General features: G+C 42.1%; 2 protein-coding genes across 5 annotated transcripts in view; one reads left to right on the top strand and one right to left on the bottom strand.

Moving 5' to 3' along the window:
* The window catches only part of LOC108927918 (coiled-coil domain-containing protein 148-like), a 31,588-nt gene extending 17,094 nt beyond the window's left edge, over positions 1-14,494 (bottom strand). Inside the window, exons 1-8 of the mRNA XM_018741548.1 lie at positions 14,460-14,494; positions 12,588-12,722; positions 5,605-5,708; positions 5,015-5,097; positions 4,772-4,929; positions 2,264-2,359; positions 1,998-2,179; positions 1,118-1,256 (exon numbers count right to left, since the gene is read on the bottom strand). Of these exons, the coding sequence (XP_018597064.1) occupies positions 1,118-1,256; positions 1,998-2,179; positions 2,264-2,359; positions 4,772-4,929; positions 5,015-5,097; positions 5,605-5,708; positions 12,588-12,680 (855 nt within the window). The 5' untranslated portion in view covers positions 12,681-12,722; positions 14,460-14,494. The remainder of the gene's footprint in view (positions 1-1,117; positions 1,257-1,997; positions 2,180-2,263; positions 2,360-4,771; positions 4,930-5,014; positions 5,098-5,604; positions 5,709-12,587; positions 12,723-14,459) is intronic.
* A 181-nt stretch (positions 14,495-14,675) lies between these two features.
* Positions 14,676-15,655, top strand: part of pkp4 (plakophilin 4) — an 86,679-nt gene continuing 85,699 nt past the window's right edge. For all 4 annotated transcript variants that reach the window (XM_029256732.1, XM_029256730.1, XM_029256731.1 and 1 more), the window contains exon 1: positions 14,676-14,839. In XM_029256732.1, coding sequence (XP_029112565.1) covers positions 14,779-14,839 — 61 coding nt within the window. In that variant the 5' untranslated portion in view covers positions 14,676-14,778. The remainder of the gene's footprint in view (positions 14,840-15,655) is intronic.

Below are 15,655 nucleotides of genomic sequence, written 5' to 3'. Positions count from 1 at the left end.
TTACATGCTTTTAGTATTTTACTCATATAAACAAACATTTCCAGGTATAAACCAAGGAATCCTCTGAGGATCTCTGCTTGTTAGAGCCAGGTGTGCCCAGTCAGGAGCTTTGCAAACTCAAGGTCCAATGCTGTGAAACCACTTTAAATATCAATACAGCACACTAATTACTGTCCAAGTACGGGTATTGCGAAGGAGTTTTGGACTAAATGAAGATGCACCTGAAATGCAACTATACTGACATGCCTTGGATTAAGCAACCCTGATTATTCCAGGAAACAACCTATAAGATGTTAGCGAGAGCCACAGTAACAGCTGCTTTGCAACATTTTCTAGAAAACTGAACTTTCACTGATGAGGGAGAGACTCAACAGAAGCATCCTCAGCTGAAGCATCTGGCTGGAGCTGGCTCCACTGAAGCTAGGCACTGGAGAGAGCGAGAGATCGCACCCTAGGGTTGCCATGGTAATGGGGAGATGCAGCAGAGTCGCAGGCCTGGGGAGTGGAAGGATATTCACATGGACAGAATGCTATTTTCACCAAGATCGTCCTTTGCGGACGCAGGAATCGGACACAGTGAGCACTGAGTGAAAGGACAATGACAGACAACGAGAGAAGCGAATCAGGAGTATCGCCCCAACTTTCAAAAGTCACATATGGCAACAGATGCCAAATGCCCTGCTGGAATAGTATAAAACTCTCACCGTAATACCTGGCACATAGACACACGACTGCCTGCCAAAGCTTGAGCAGCAGTGGGTAGAGTCTCAAGAGTCTCCCTGACCAGAAAAGGCTGGATGAGAAAGGAGGCAGTGTGTGTGTTTATGTCTATGTTATTATTACTGTCCAGTTGACTTCTGCTTCCCAGATTAATTCATTACTTGTGTGTTAATGCTTTCTTCTACAAATGCGACATTTCAAAAAGTTTCTCACTTTCAGAAAGCCCTGGTAACCAATGACAGACAGAAGAGACACCCATCAGAGAATGACTACAGATGCCGACCACTTATAGACAGACAATAGAACTGCAGAGACGGTTATTCGTGACACACAGCAGAGATAACGACCAGCGACACACAGCAGACAGTGGCCAATAAAAGGCCGGAGAGATACTGACCAGATCCTCTCTGGATCTGTGGGGGAGTAGCCTTTGAAGCATGTCCATGTACAAGGCTCTGTGCTTCGGCAAGTCAGGAGGGTACTGGCTTACGACCATCTGAAACACCAAGTGGTCCTCGGCAGGCCATCCGCAGTTCCTGGAGGAGGGGATTTGGGACACACACCAGGTATAGATTTAGCCATATTTTTGGGTTTTCTGTGTTACAAAGTCTAAATCAGAGCTTTGTGATTATAGCCCTGAGCGGCCAGTTCCAGCCGTTACCCAGTTTTCCTTATAATAAGAGCTCCGAAAGAGGAGTACCTGGTTCAGTGATGACAGAGCGTTGAATAGGGTGTTTCACCACCCCACTGCACTAAAAAACCCAGACTCAGCCTTCCAGGACTGGACCTAAATGGCTACAGTCTAGATGTATGCACCATACCAGCTTTAGTGTGAAATTCATCAGCAATTATTTTTAATTCCTCCCAAAAAGAAAACAGGGCCAACAACATCTGGAATTATTAAAGGAATAAAGTGGACGTAACAATTATTTTTGTGATGCAAATGGTAGAAGAGAAATCAAGGTGCAGATGGACTGTTTTCAGCACGTTCCGGTTGACTTGGTCCATAAGCAGCCACTCCGGAGGTACAAATTGCTGTGGGAGGCCTTTCCGGCTCTGTGCTGACTTTGCTCTTTCTTATCTGGATCAACTCAGGTCCAGTCTTTCGGCCAGGACCTGTGTCCCTGCTTGCTAAACGAAAGCTCAGCTTTAACCGGATTCCAGGGCAGCCACTGCCTTGCCCTACCATATCAGAACCTGGGGAGAGGGGTGGTCTCTGAGGCCGAGAACAGGCCCCTGTCGCACATTTGAGCAATGTTCCCAGAGACTCACTCTACCTGTCCGTGTCACCAAGACGGCTCCTGACACCCTCAAGTCTGGCACCATACTGCATGGAGAGGCTCATAAATTCGTGCAGCAGGGCTGCCTTCAGGTCAGGATAGGGGCTCTCCGAATGCAGGATCTCATCTGGAATTGGCTCTGGGTCACTGGGAGACTCACGCATCAGGGTCAAACGCTCCTGCACAGAACAGTGCCATATTCCATATCCTGTGTGTTCGCAGGACAGCAGGTGGATGGAAAGGACACACAAGCATTCTCCCACCTCTATTCCCAGAACAGAGATCTCCTGTTCCAGTTCCTGATACTCCACCCGTAGCTTTTCCACAATGGCTGCCTGCTGGTCCTTTACCGACTGCACCTGGGTGAGAAAAGGGGAGAAGTAGCTGGTCATGAATCATCTGCCTGGGGCTCCTGGGGGATGGAAAGCATCATATTGGAGGCTTGCTTCTTACTGAAGCCTCCCGCAGTGCACAATGATATCCATGATGCACCACACTAGCTTGGCAGGACAGTATTGCACACTTGGATGCTTTTGGTTCCTCCTGGTCCATACTAAAATGCGGTCATAAACAATCTTCAGATACAGCAAAGTAAATGATCCTGCACATGTGCTATTTGTGCTAACAGTGAAATAGCTGCTGTGCTTTTCGTAGGTTAACTGTGGAATATAAGTTAACTGTAGGACATTAGTCAGTGAAGTGTCTCCTCACGAGCATGAGTCAGTCTACAGTATGTTAAATCATCACCGCCCAAAACGATAACATTACTGCACCCAGAGAATTTCCACCCCTGCACAGCAAAGTCAGGTGAACATACTGTATAAAGACATATGTAGCTGGTTCATCTGAGGTCTTTTAGTTTGTGCAGTTTCTGAAAATACTGTATTTTCATGCATGTTTATGTTTTATGTTGTAGTGGATGAAGCATCCAAAGAAAGGAAAAGAAGCAAAAACGCATATTAATAAGTAATAACACTAAACAATTATTCTCAGATGAAACATCAAAGACAACCTAAAGAAACTGAGAAAACACTGGTTTACATCCCAGGAGGTCATGCACGCAATAAATAATTACCTCTTGTTTTCTCACACGTCTTTTGACATGGGAGAAAATTTGTGTCCTGTATGTTGCATAATTACAGTTAGATTAGCAGCAACATCTAGTTTTCTGTAATGCTTATGGCAATACAATAGACAAAGTCACTATGATGTATAATACAGGTTGAGGCAGGGCTGCTTCAGTTGAAACTCAGCCAAACCAAAGGCTGTCAAGTGAAAATGGGTGATTATAGCTGAAGAGAGGAGTCAATACCACAGTCCAAAGAGGCTCAAATGATCAAAATTGCAGATTCTCCATCGTTTTTGACCAAAGAAGTGTCAGTGAAATGCGCAATTACATATTTTCCATATTTTTACTACTCTTCAGAGCGCAACAAAATAGCCCAAGTTCACATTCTCGTCTCCCACCTAGGTAATTGGTCCACATAAATGCATGGTGACATCAATATTGGTTATTCTTTATCTACGGGAACAGACGCGGCATGCAGCTTGCCTTCATTGTCCTTCCTTCACAGGTTGAAAGGACTGAATAGATCTGTGCTTCTTGGAGAAGAAAGGCCTGGAGAGGAGGCCGGTGGGCGATGAAGGCCTGCCAACAAGCAGCTCAAACAACGAGCCTGTTTATGCCCCAAAATGTGGACCTGCTTCATAGATGTCTTTCCTGCCCTCTCTTAATCTCCACCATTCTTTCCCTCTCAGCAGAGACAACTCCTGGAGTCAAGAGAGAATTATCCTACAAAAGGTGGCTTAATTAAAGTTTTCAACCACCTACTACACTGGGGGACATGTGCCAAATGTGCCAAATGACAGGCCCGTGAAGAACTGATTTGCTGCTGCACGTCTCTTAAGTTGCCATGAAATATTCTGCATTTTTATTCAAAAATTGTGGGACTGTGAGGTCTGTTGTATGTTGCACTGATATTTTTACAGCGGTTCTATATTCTGATGAAACTCGAGAGAGGTAAATCATAACAAGTAAATTAATTTAATTTGAACGCACAAGCAGTATAAATCAAATTACAAAACATACCACCTGTACGCTGCATAAATCTAAAGCTCACAATCCATAATCGCCATTAAAACGATGAGAGCAATTCTTCGGCCTGATGTTTGCTTACAGGTACAGTTAATCCTCTTATGTCACTACAGCTTGAAACTACTGTGCTTCGTAAAGATTTCCATTCTTTCTTTACACAAACAGGTCTTATGTCAACTACAGTTTAAGCCATCATGGTTCAAGTTCCTGACAACGTATGGAAAATGACAGTGTACAGCCTTTCTATTTTTCACTCATTCATGATACCATCATGTACACTTATAGCTGAGTCAAAAAAACCTCAGAACAGGTCCATTCAATGTAGAGAGAGCAAAAAGCGTGGTTAAGGACACAGTGCTTGAAGGTGACGTGTTAAAATTCCAGGAGTCCTGCTGTTATTACTTTTATACTACTAAGCTGACTCTTTCACCCTAAGTACCTTACAGTATTTCACCCACTGACACCTTTAAACAGAGCAATTTCTGATCTATACCTACAGCAGTAGTAGGGCTTGGATCAGCAACATTGTAACCTAGGGTTACAAATCCTTAACTTCTATACGATACGCACCCTTGAGAATAGCGCAGAACCTGAATTACTCAGTATGAAAGTTAAGAGTATAAATTGCATCAAAAAAACTCAGTTAAGCAGAGAAGTGTGATTAATATGGTTTTACTTGCTGCAGAACCAGCCCCCATTCCTGAGCCTGATGGGGGCGCTGTAGAGTGTCACAGCCCAGCTTGGCCAGCCTACAGCGCAGATCTTCCATCAGTTGCCACACAGGGTTCACTGTGGCCGTCCTGAACTCACCCCGCTCGCTCTCCAAAAGCAGCTCTGCCAAGACACAACAGCTCAGCACGGCACTCCAGTGAGCGCTAACAGAGAGGAAGACTGCGGTTCCAAGGAGAGACCAGCGTACCGTAGTCCAGCAGTTGGGACAGACACCCCCCGTCCATTTCTGCTTGTCCAAGGAAACTTTGAAGCTCTGCCTCTGCCTTTTCCCTGGAAAATTAGCAGACAACACACAGAGAAACGTACTCTAGATGTTCATCAGTTTTTTAAATGCAACATGCTTATGTCTTTATATTTTTCTCATTTCTTGTTATGTCACTGTCATAAATTTCCTCAGCATTTGGAGCTTTTGGCAGCACAGAGGTGCAGCGGGTAGCGTCGGTGTCTCACAGCTCTAGGGGTGCAAGTTCAGGTGTGGGTTTAACTCCTTCTCAGTCTGTGTGGAGTTTCCATGTTCTCCCTGTGTTTATGTGGGTTTCTTCCGGGTGCTCTGGACATGTGTTTCCGGTGAACCGGTAACTCTAAACTGTACATAGTGTGCTAATGTGGGAGTGAATGAGTGTGTCATTCCCCTGAAACAGACTGGCATCCCATCCAGGGTGTGCCCTGCTTCGTGGCCTATGCATCCCAGATAGGCTAGGGCCCACTGCAACCCAGCAAGAGAAAAGTGGTTGATGGGACTGGTGTGCGTTCTGTTTTCCATGTCATTCTGGTTACCTGGCTTGTGTGAGCCTGGCCTGCTCTTGGCTCCACACCTGCCTGTGCTGCCTCAGGAGAGTGATCTCCCTGGACACCTTTGCCGCATGCAGAGTCTGTCGAACCTAGGAAACATGTGTCGCGGGTTGTCGTGACATCACAGACTTGCGCTTTGTATTCAAATTAGCTTGTGGCTGACATACATCTGCGACTGTTTTTAAAGAGGGTAACATATATGCAAGATACATTGCAATTTCGGAACACATCTGAAGGCCTAAAAATCACTTTTCAAAACATCATGCAATACTTTGTTCTTTTCCTCTATAAGCTGTATTCTGTTAATAAGAGGACCGTCATTTTTGTCACGGTCGGTCCCGGAAGGAAGTGGCGGACCCAAGTGCAGAGCGGAACAAGGGCTTTATTATGGGAAATCCAAGAGACTTCGTCACAGGACAGGCAAAAGGTCTGCAAGGTGCAAACGTTGTTAAAGCGGCAATCCAAAAAGCAAGGTCGGTACACAGGCAAGAGATCGATGATCATAAGGAGGCACAAGGGCAAAGGAGTAGGGTTTCGGGACTGGGAAAGGGTTTAGGGATCAGAGAAGACGTAAGGAGGTCGCAAGTAACAAGTCGACTATTTCAGTTTTCCCATCACTGTGCCACACCAAACTCATCATCAATGTGTCTCTGCATGGTTCACTCGCTCACATAATCGTACATACAAGTCCCTGCCCTCATGTATCAAACAGCCAATAAAACATGAAAGTTTATGAGATTTCAAATCACACTGTAGCACGACCCCTATAAAAAGCAAAGTCATGTGATTGATAATAAAGATTTACCGGGGAAAAATGGTGGACATCGGATTGCAAGATTTATAGCTCGCACTCAGTTAAGGCATTGCCATTCAGGCAGTCAACCACTTAGTAAATGCTAATTAATTTAAGAGCTCAGATGAAGCAAAAAGCAGCAGAGGCCTACGCAGGGGGTAGCCAGAGCCAGGACAGAGAAACACTGCAGCGATAAACAATTTCCCAGTCATAATTTCATGATTTACCCAACTAGAAATAAAGTTACCTCATTCTGACATATTCCGAGAAACACTGCTTTAGCCCTATATCCCATCAAAGTGAGCGTTCAAAAGCTATGACAGCAAAAAATATCAGATTTCAGTCATAATATGAAATGGCAATCAGATTTCACGTCTCCTACCAGCTTTGGCATCTCACCAGCAAAAAAAAAGACGACAGATGCGCTCCACACCCACATAGACAAGCACACAAAATGAGACTAATTTTCACAGTATGTCAAAAATGTGAAGTAACTTAAATACAACATTCAGACCACACTGTGATATGCTGTTCGAGTCACGTTCTTCCCTGAAATTATGAAAAAATGAAAATAAATTGAATTTTGTGATTATTGTCACAGCAAATTTAAGCTCTCGGAGTGACAAGACAAAGCCTGCTAATAGACTGCAGAATTTCTGTATGGCACTTTGTATAACTCTGGCCAAATAATTAAAATTTAAATTTCCTTTACTCTTAGCATAACGTAAAAAAATCTAATTTAAGAAGCAATGACATTAATTACATGGAAGACAACTCAATCTACTCTGGAACTGCAATAAGAAATTTATTATTTTTAGTCATATGGCGAGTGAAACATATGAAATGAAAATTGTAAAATGAAAACATTGAAAACCCCCGTTTCATCTGAAACAATATTAGACACAGGCAAACTTTAGAAAAAAAACTTTCAAAATTAAGATTTTATCATCTATCTAGACCTTGCACGGCTCAATTACGGGCCTCCATCACTTTTTGGAATCTTGAAACCCAGCCATTAGTTGTTGTGCTTTCTTGGAAGAACATTTCCTTATGCTGATCATCTCGGTCTTTTCCAGGAAAAAAGCAAAAAAACCAATAGTTAGCAAACGGATGACCTCCTACCCCTCAAGCTCATTCACTTACACCAGCAGAGCATCACTTTAGCTTCATGGCCTGTTTTCTCTGTAATGCTGATGAGAATCTTATCAGGGCGCCTCCAACAAAGATATCACGATCTACACCCCCAAAACACACACTTCTCTCCCCCCGCTGCTTCCACCACAAAACACAGTAAAACCCTCGGGCATCTCTCACGCTAATTCATTTAATCACCATCGACATAAGACTTCCAAGCAGGTCTGTGTTTCGGGGTGGGGGATAGATGTGTGCAAAAGCAGCCTGCCTTATCTAGGATGCGCAGAGGCCCGAACTGGAGAACGCCATGGGCAAATGTAATGAGGCGCTAAAGTGCTGCTCCTGCTGCAATACACCAATTAGAATACTGCAGGTCTAAAGGCATAATCCCCTTTGCCCTCAGGGTTAATATCTTAAAAAGAATACCAGGCTGAATAGGAGACACTCACGATTTCAATATGCTTCATGACACATCTCCTGTATACATAGGAATATTCAGACTGTGATTACTTTTTTGTTTTAATATTTGTAGAATAACTTTATACGAATAAGACTTTGATATTTGACAACATAATCTCATTTTCATTTGTATAGGTATTGGTTGGTTCATTACATTTTCATTCATAAGGTAACATACATGACAATGTGTGAACATAAGATTAACTGCCTTGGTTTGGAACAAATTTTATAAATATTTTAATAATTTTATAATTATTAAATTTATAATATTTTCTAACTTTTTGTTTATGTTTTTCTCCATCATTTGAATTTCTTGACTCACAAAACTCACGTAAAATTAATTGCATAAATATGTATTATGATTGATGTCAAGATAAATCGATTAGTTTACAGTTTCATGGTTTTTGATTGCTTTGATGCATGTACCAAAACAATACATTTTCAACTTAATTCGCAAAGAACAGAGTAGATTCACCCATAGCATAATTGTTAAAAGCATAATTTCACATATTGTAGTGAGTGAAGGAAGTAAAGTAGCTGTTTTGATATTTCATTCTAGGACCATCAGGCAAGAGAATTTCTTAGATCACTAAAATATTTCCCGACCGAGACTATGGAGATAACACCACTGTCGATGAATCACTCATACAGTGCAGTACAGCTAATATGGCGTGTTACGCCAACAGGAAGAACACTTGGATGTATGATATGCTGAGGGTACAGCATTGGTGTTGAGGAAATAATCTATTATTTATTGTTAACACACAGTAGTAATTCCCATACCTTGCAGGCATGAGCACTGGGAAAGAGCTCTCTTACTTCCACCAAACACATGAAAGCTGCAGTCAGACACATCCAGCAATGTCCAGTTGGCACAGATTAAAACGATGTGTCAAAAAACAGTGAGTAGCCAGTGTACGGAGGCACAGACCGGATTGTGTCGAGTGCCGCAGAAAGCCTGCCATTTTCAGTACTGACCAGGCACTGCAATGAAGAGATTCACATTTGTACCTGCCAACTGTCTCCCTTTCTGGCAAAGAACCGTTAGAAAAATATAAACACTAAATAGCCATGATAAACAGTTATACTCTACAAGCTGTTTGCTTGCTGATTAGATATGAAAAAGGCAAAGAGTCTGACAGAACGTCTTTGGTTGACATATTAAAATATGCCTGAAACATTACAATGTCCGAAAATACAATCTTGTGAAAAGCAAGACTGAACCAACCAAAGGAGCCCAAATCCATTAAGACAAACCCTGTCTCTCTTGGCAAACCTACTCAACAGGATTGTCTCTGAACAGCTTATCGCTTCCTTGAACTGAAAAAACTATTACAAAACACTTCCATGAAGCCTTTCCCTACAGCAGACTTAAATGTTGTATGTCTGATCTTTTGACAGAGATTAAGTATCTACTAGTAGTACAGCTAGATTTAAGAGCATTCTTTGAGACAATGAACCACAAGACTCTTTTGAACTGAATAGAACACCTGTATGTTCCATTTTGGTTTGGAGCTTACTTGTTAAGTCCTGTTATACTTCAAAACAAAGTGATAAGAGTTGATGGTGGTAGTGTGGCGGGTTTGGCCAATGCCCCCAGTGTAGTGCGTCTGGGGTTCAAGCACTGCTTGGGGTGCCTTGCAAAGGACTGTCGACCCATCCTGGGTATGTCCCCTCCCCCTTCAGCCTTGGGCCTTACATTGCTGGGTTAGGCTCCGGCTTGCCGTGACCCCACTTGGGCTAAGCAGTTGTTGATGTTGGTTGGCTGAAGCTGATCCTGAACTCTAGAATAAACATAATTTAAAAGTGTGGTCTCAAGCACACTGTAAAAGTCTGGCATGTAGCAAATGCCAAAAATAATCCACACTTTTGTTGCATCATAAAAAAAATATAGTTTCTGTTACCATACAGATTTAATTTGCTGTGACTCACTGTAGCTCAGATAATCGACAGAACTGAAAAAAACTATTCCTGTTTTCATGACATTTCTCTGACTACCTGCAGAGGTGATATTAAACCACCAATGCTGACCTTGGAGGACTTCAAAGCTTCTTATATCTCACAATCCCCCATAATTGCTTCATTCACAGGAGACAGTCTATCTGCTCCAAACCAGGCAAATCTGGTGGCACATTGAGCTTCTCTTAAAGAACCTCTCAGTACATTATTTAAATTTTTTTTACCAGAATTTTAATGCCGATTCGCTTGAAAACGATGATGATGGATGTGCCATCTATCTCGACTCATAGCGACCACTCAAATGGTTTGCAAGGCAAGGGAGGAACAGAAGTGATTTGCTCGTGCCTCCTTCCATGATTCACCTCATACCTCTGCCTATTTAGTTGAGTTATTGACCACAGACAACAGCTGTTCTCATTTAGCCCCTCCACTGCAACTGATCCATTTACACACTAGAGTAGTGTTAGTCACAACTAACATTATTAGTAACAACAACAACAACAATCATCAACATCAACATAATAAGGTACAACGTGGGCACCTTAGAGCAATGGATGGATGGATGGATGGATGGATGACAATACCTGATGTTACAAAACATGCTTGAAATGATAAAAACTGTAAAAAAAAAAAAAAAAAAAAAAAACTTGTGAACTTGTGAACCATTGTGAAAAGATATACTGCATATCGATCTTTGAAGGTATAAAGTATACATATAAACTAAATGTACAATGTTATGTAGCTTGATCTATTTGTTAAATAAACTAGATTTTTCAATTATGGAGAAGTACGATCATAATCAATGTTTGGGAATACTGACCATTCATGCTGTGACGGCTCTGGATTTGTTGGCCTCCCTTCATATGTGCTTTTTTCTTCACTGTAATGCAGCTAAAGTTTATTTCTGCTGAGGATATACTCAGTTGTATGTTTCTGCTACATGTGTGTTGCAATATTATCCATATCTGTGCTCTCTGCCTTCCTTCACTGTACAGGGCTACCTCTCAACAGTCTCTTGGGCTCGAGACTCACCAAGGCCATATAAATCCACCAATACATATTATTACCATTTGCAAACACTTGAGAACCTTTAGGCGACACTCTGACAACCCTCTATTATCCACCACTGTTGATCCCTAGAGTTTTCAAAAAGAAGAATTATTATCTTTGGAGATTAATCAAAAGGAACTTCTATGTAGACATGCAAAAGCCTGGTTTACTTGGTACAATTATGACTCCTATAAATAGGAATAAATACTTCTCATCTACTCAACTAAATTAAAGAAAAAAATACTGTAAATATATAATTACAAATAAAAAGAGAGGCCTTCTGATTGTGTATGTATTAAACAGTGTTAGGTGAAATGTAAAGTACTAGAGCTACAAAATTTGTCTACAACAACAGTGGCTCAAAAAATGTCAACATGAATTCAGTTCTCTCGGTTCGCTCTTCAAGATTCAAGCGAAAAGACCAAGGAGATGTCAAAACAACTCAAGAATAAACCAGTCGAACAGGCACAGATCAGGAGGACATCGAGACACAGAATCACCCCCCTGAGAATGGTTGAGTCGACCACTGAGATGTGGAACGTGTCTCAAACTCGAGTTCAATGTGAATACTGATTTCATCAACAGCTCTCAATGAGTGTGGCAGAGTTTGAGAGTCTGACCCATTTCACCAAGGCAGCTACTCAAAAGCGAGACATAAAGATGGCAGAGACCTGTTCAAATGCAGTCTGGCAGTTGTAGCGGTTGCCAAATATGTTTTTCCAACTCTTGATGCAGAGGATGAATACTCGAGCAGTCAATTTTTTTGTTTTTTACTTGGGGTTCACTTTCAGTTCACTTTCACTTTCAGTTCCAAGTCCTTAGTTCGAATATTTAAATAACATCAATTCCAAAATATGAGCATACACCCGTTATTCATCTGGATGGAAGATCTCTGGAAGCAAGGCACTACACAGCAGATCACATCTTCTCATTTTGCTTGTATTTACAGATAAACATTTACTGGAGTAACTGATATGCATTTGGTCAAGGAACCATCTGCTCAGCCCTTCATTCACATCCTTAACTTTCAAGGTTGTTTGCAATGCAATGTTTACAACCGCTTGTCCCGAGTGGGGTCACGGTGAGTTGACGCTTAGCCGGTAGCGCAGGGTCAAGGGGGAAGGGGACACACCCTGGACGGGACACTCATCCGCTGCAGGGCACCAAGGCAGGGCTCGAATCCCAGACCCGGCACACAGCAGACACCAGCCAAACCCATCACGCCACTACTCCACCGTGGCCCCCCCCAAGGTTGTTTGTATTTTTTTTTTCCAAAAAATATCACTGAAGAACACGTTTTATGACAGATTTGCTAAAAAATGTGTGCTACACAAAGCCAAATACATTTGAATACAGAGAGCATCTCTCTCTCTGCCTCCTGTACTTGTTCCTGTTCCTTCTATTAGAACAAGAATGCCAATATCATGTTATACACCATACATATTTTTTCTGGAAAAAAATGTAAGAAAAACTACAGAAAAAATACTTCAGAAAACAGTGAGACGGGAAGAGAAAAACAAGAACAATAGGATGAAGATACAAGTCGAGGGAGAAAGACCTTTCCCTTACCTACCTTTCCCTCAATGTACGCAGAAGCAAGCCTCTTGGATTCCACCAAGGCCTTCAGCTCCTCGTAGCAAACAGGTCTGTATTTCACACTGCCCATGCTGAATTTCTCTCGCAGGCTTAGTTTTTCTATGCCAACAAACTAAAACATCAAAGTCACAGCACAAACAGGGATTTAGGCCTGCTGTTAGGTGCAGACCTTCATTAAATTTTTGTTTTTTTTCGGGGGGGTCCACAAACTGGCAATCAACAAAAATTAACAGACAAAGGAGAAAAATTACAGAACTACAACATTAAAATGAACCACCTCCGGGACACTACAGAAAGGCCTCCAGGGAGGCTACGAGTGAAAAGGAATAAGTTGCATCAGCTGCTGTGCAGTTCAGTTGTAATTCATGCATGAAAGCATTTTGTTTTTGTCTCTGTCTTCAGGGCAAAGATTTTGCTCTGAATGATTCTCCAGAATAAGCAAGTCCTTCGTGGTCAATGTGTACAATAAGTGAACGATAAAGACTGTAGGCCCTATAACATTCTCCATGATCCTCCAACATTTACATGATTCTCTAATTATCATGGTCAAAATGAAAAAAAAAAAAGCTTTGAATTCATTTACCTATTTATGCTTAGCATTAATGTTTCTTATCAATGTTATTGTCACTCGTGATTTATACATATGTTGACCAGCAGCAAATCAAAAGGTGGAATGAAAATTATCTCCAAGTATGCAATTATTGTGGTCTTATGTACAACAGAATCTGCTGGTATTCTACACTTCCCTCAAGATGCTGCAGAGGGGTCAGTATGGAAATCCACACATTTTCTATTACAGCTCCTCTAATCACCTTATTTTAGGATTAAAATTTATACTGAAAAGGAAATGGGAAGAGTGCTATCTCGAAACTTCACATAAACACCATGTAAAGCTCTGCATTTGGGATTATACTAATAACCTCAGAATTTTTAACACCTCTTGAAAGCATTTGACAATAACTGATATGTGCCAGTCTTTAAATACTTAAGTTGAGTATCTTTCAGGCATTGCCAAATACACTATAGTTTATGTAAATAAAACCACAACATTTTCTGAACTAAAAAATTTTGCGGTAAATAAAAATAATGAAATATCATTAAATATACAACTGAATTTCATATCAAATAAGACTCTTCTTAGTGAACAGTCAGTCATGTTAATTAATTCTCAATTAATTACTGCATAATTACTGAATAATTGCTGCATACATAGATATACAAGATTATATCATTATTTTTATATTTTCATGACACTGTATTTGCCATCACTTACAGAATTACTTCTATAAGTTCATGAAAACCATAAATGATGTATGTGTTTGTTGTAGTGCTCCAGACAAGCATTTATACAGAATGCAGGCATATTCAGGGGATGTTGAACAAAACAGCACAAACAACGTGAATGAAATTAACTGTTGCGGTACTTTTTCAAATTTTAGAATATGAACCACATAGTAAGCGTTTCTGTCTTAAATAATAGAGACGGTCCCAGCTGCAATACTTTGGTATTGTAGAAACTACAATTAGTAGATCAGTAGGTGGCGTACTGGTGAAAGCAGTCACTTTGCCATTGAAGAACATGATTCGAACCCACCTTCCAGTGTAGTGGCCAGGAGTAAGGTACTTAAATTGAACTAATACAGTAAATAAGGTAAATCAGCTAACGAATAGTCAATAGATTTGGAGATTCCAAACGCACATGTGTTTAAGCGACAAAACACGAAATGTCCTAAATGTAGCAAATAGATAACTGGTGTCACATCTTAACTTGGACCTGAAGTCAGCTTGCAATTTTAGAGCCCATCGAATAGCGCATATGATATCTATGTATGTGGTTTGCTTTCTGTACCTCATTACTGCTTGCTTCTTTCCATTCTCACCGTTGGTTGACAAAACTTGTAACCAAGGAGACACAGAGGCGGCCAGTGATTGGTCAATTTGACAACAGCTCTGCCCAATGAAAACCACGCTTCTCCCTCGCATGCCCAATGGAGTCAGGGGCTGGAAGCCCTTGGTGAGCTGACGTCATACGTGGCTCTACTCCTCGGTCAGTGGCACTGGCGAAAGGACGAGTCTCGAGCCCAGCTATGGACACCAATTAGATGGTTGCACAAGTGGGGTTCGCGTGCTGCTTCCTTCACTTTCCACCTGCATATCGATAAGTCTGCATGCACGGATGGCGTTCTTCTGCAGCGCACTCGGTCTGCGGTAACTCCACTCCTCCTCACGGTAAGATTCGTTTGGTTTTTTTTTTTTTTTTTTTTTTTACAGAAATCTGCATTTACTCCAGCACGCAACGGGCGCCCGGCTGGTGAGCTCCGTCTGCGTCTCTCTCCTCTGTCTGTGCACATCGTACTTTTAGTTTTGCCAGCGGACACGTTTGTAAATTGTAGGAATACTACTGTACCGCGCGTGCATAAACTAAGACCTGCGTTAAGTGGATTAGCTGTGATCTTTCCGCTGTGAATTACCTACTAGTACTAGTAGTATACTACACAGCATCCTTGACAGATCAGATGAGCACCGGCGAGGTTGACTGCGATGTAGTAATCTGTCCATCTCTCGCGGTGCTCTGAGTCTTCTCGCTTCGACATGTTCATGATGTTGTTCAGCGTGAGAGAAGGTGTGTTTGCGCTGCTGGTGGCTGGAACAGGCAGGTGTGCGATCGGATCGGTCAGTCAGTGTGTGCGATGAGTGAGTGTGTGTTCCGGAATGTCAGGAATGCTGCTCCTTCTGCACCGCATCTCCTTCCCAAACTCATGCCGGGGCGTGAGTGGGCACGCGCTCGGATGCGGGAACGGTTCGCGCTCACTGGATCATGCGCCGTGACCGCGCGGACCTGCTAACTCACTGTTCACGTGAAAGCGCTACAGGCGGTGCGCCGCGTGTGAGCTTCATATCCGAGGGCGATGCTGTGCTGTGCGTCTTCACTCCTCTCCCCACAGAGTATATTATTTCGACATGGTCGAAACCGCTCGATCAAACTCGTCCGGGTAAATTCACACAGGTGCTAAAGAAGTTCAGATGGACTCGAGGAAGCGCGGA

This window comes from Scleropages formosus, chromosome 12 (genome assembly GCF_900964775.1).
Source record: "Scleropages formosus chromosome 12, fSclFor1.1, whole genome shotgun sequence".
NCBI lineage: Eukaryota > Metazoa > Chordata > Actinopteri > Osteoglossiformes > Osteoglossidae > Scleropages > Scleropages formosus.
Note: the sequence above shows the minus strand (reverse complement) of the source record. Positions and strands in the feature narration are given on the sequence as shown.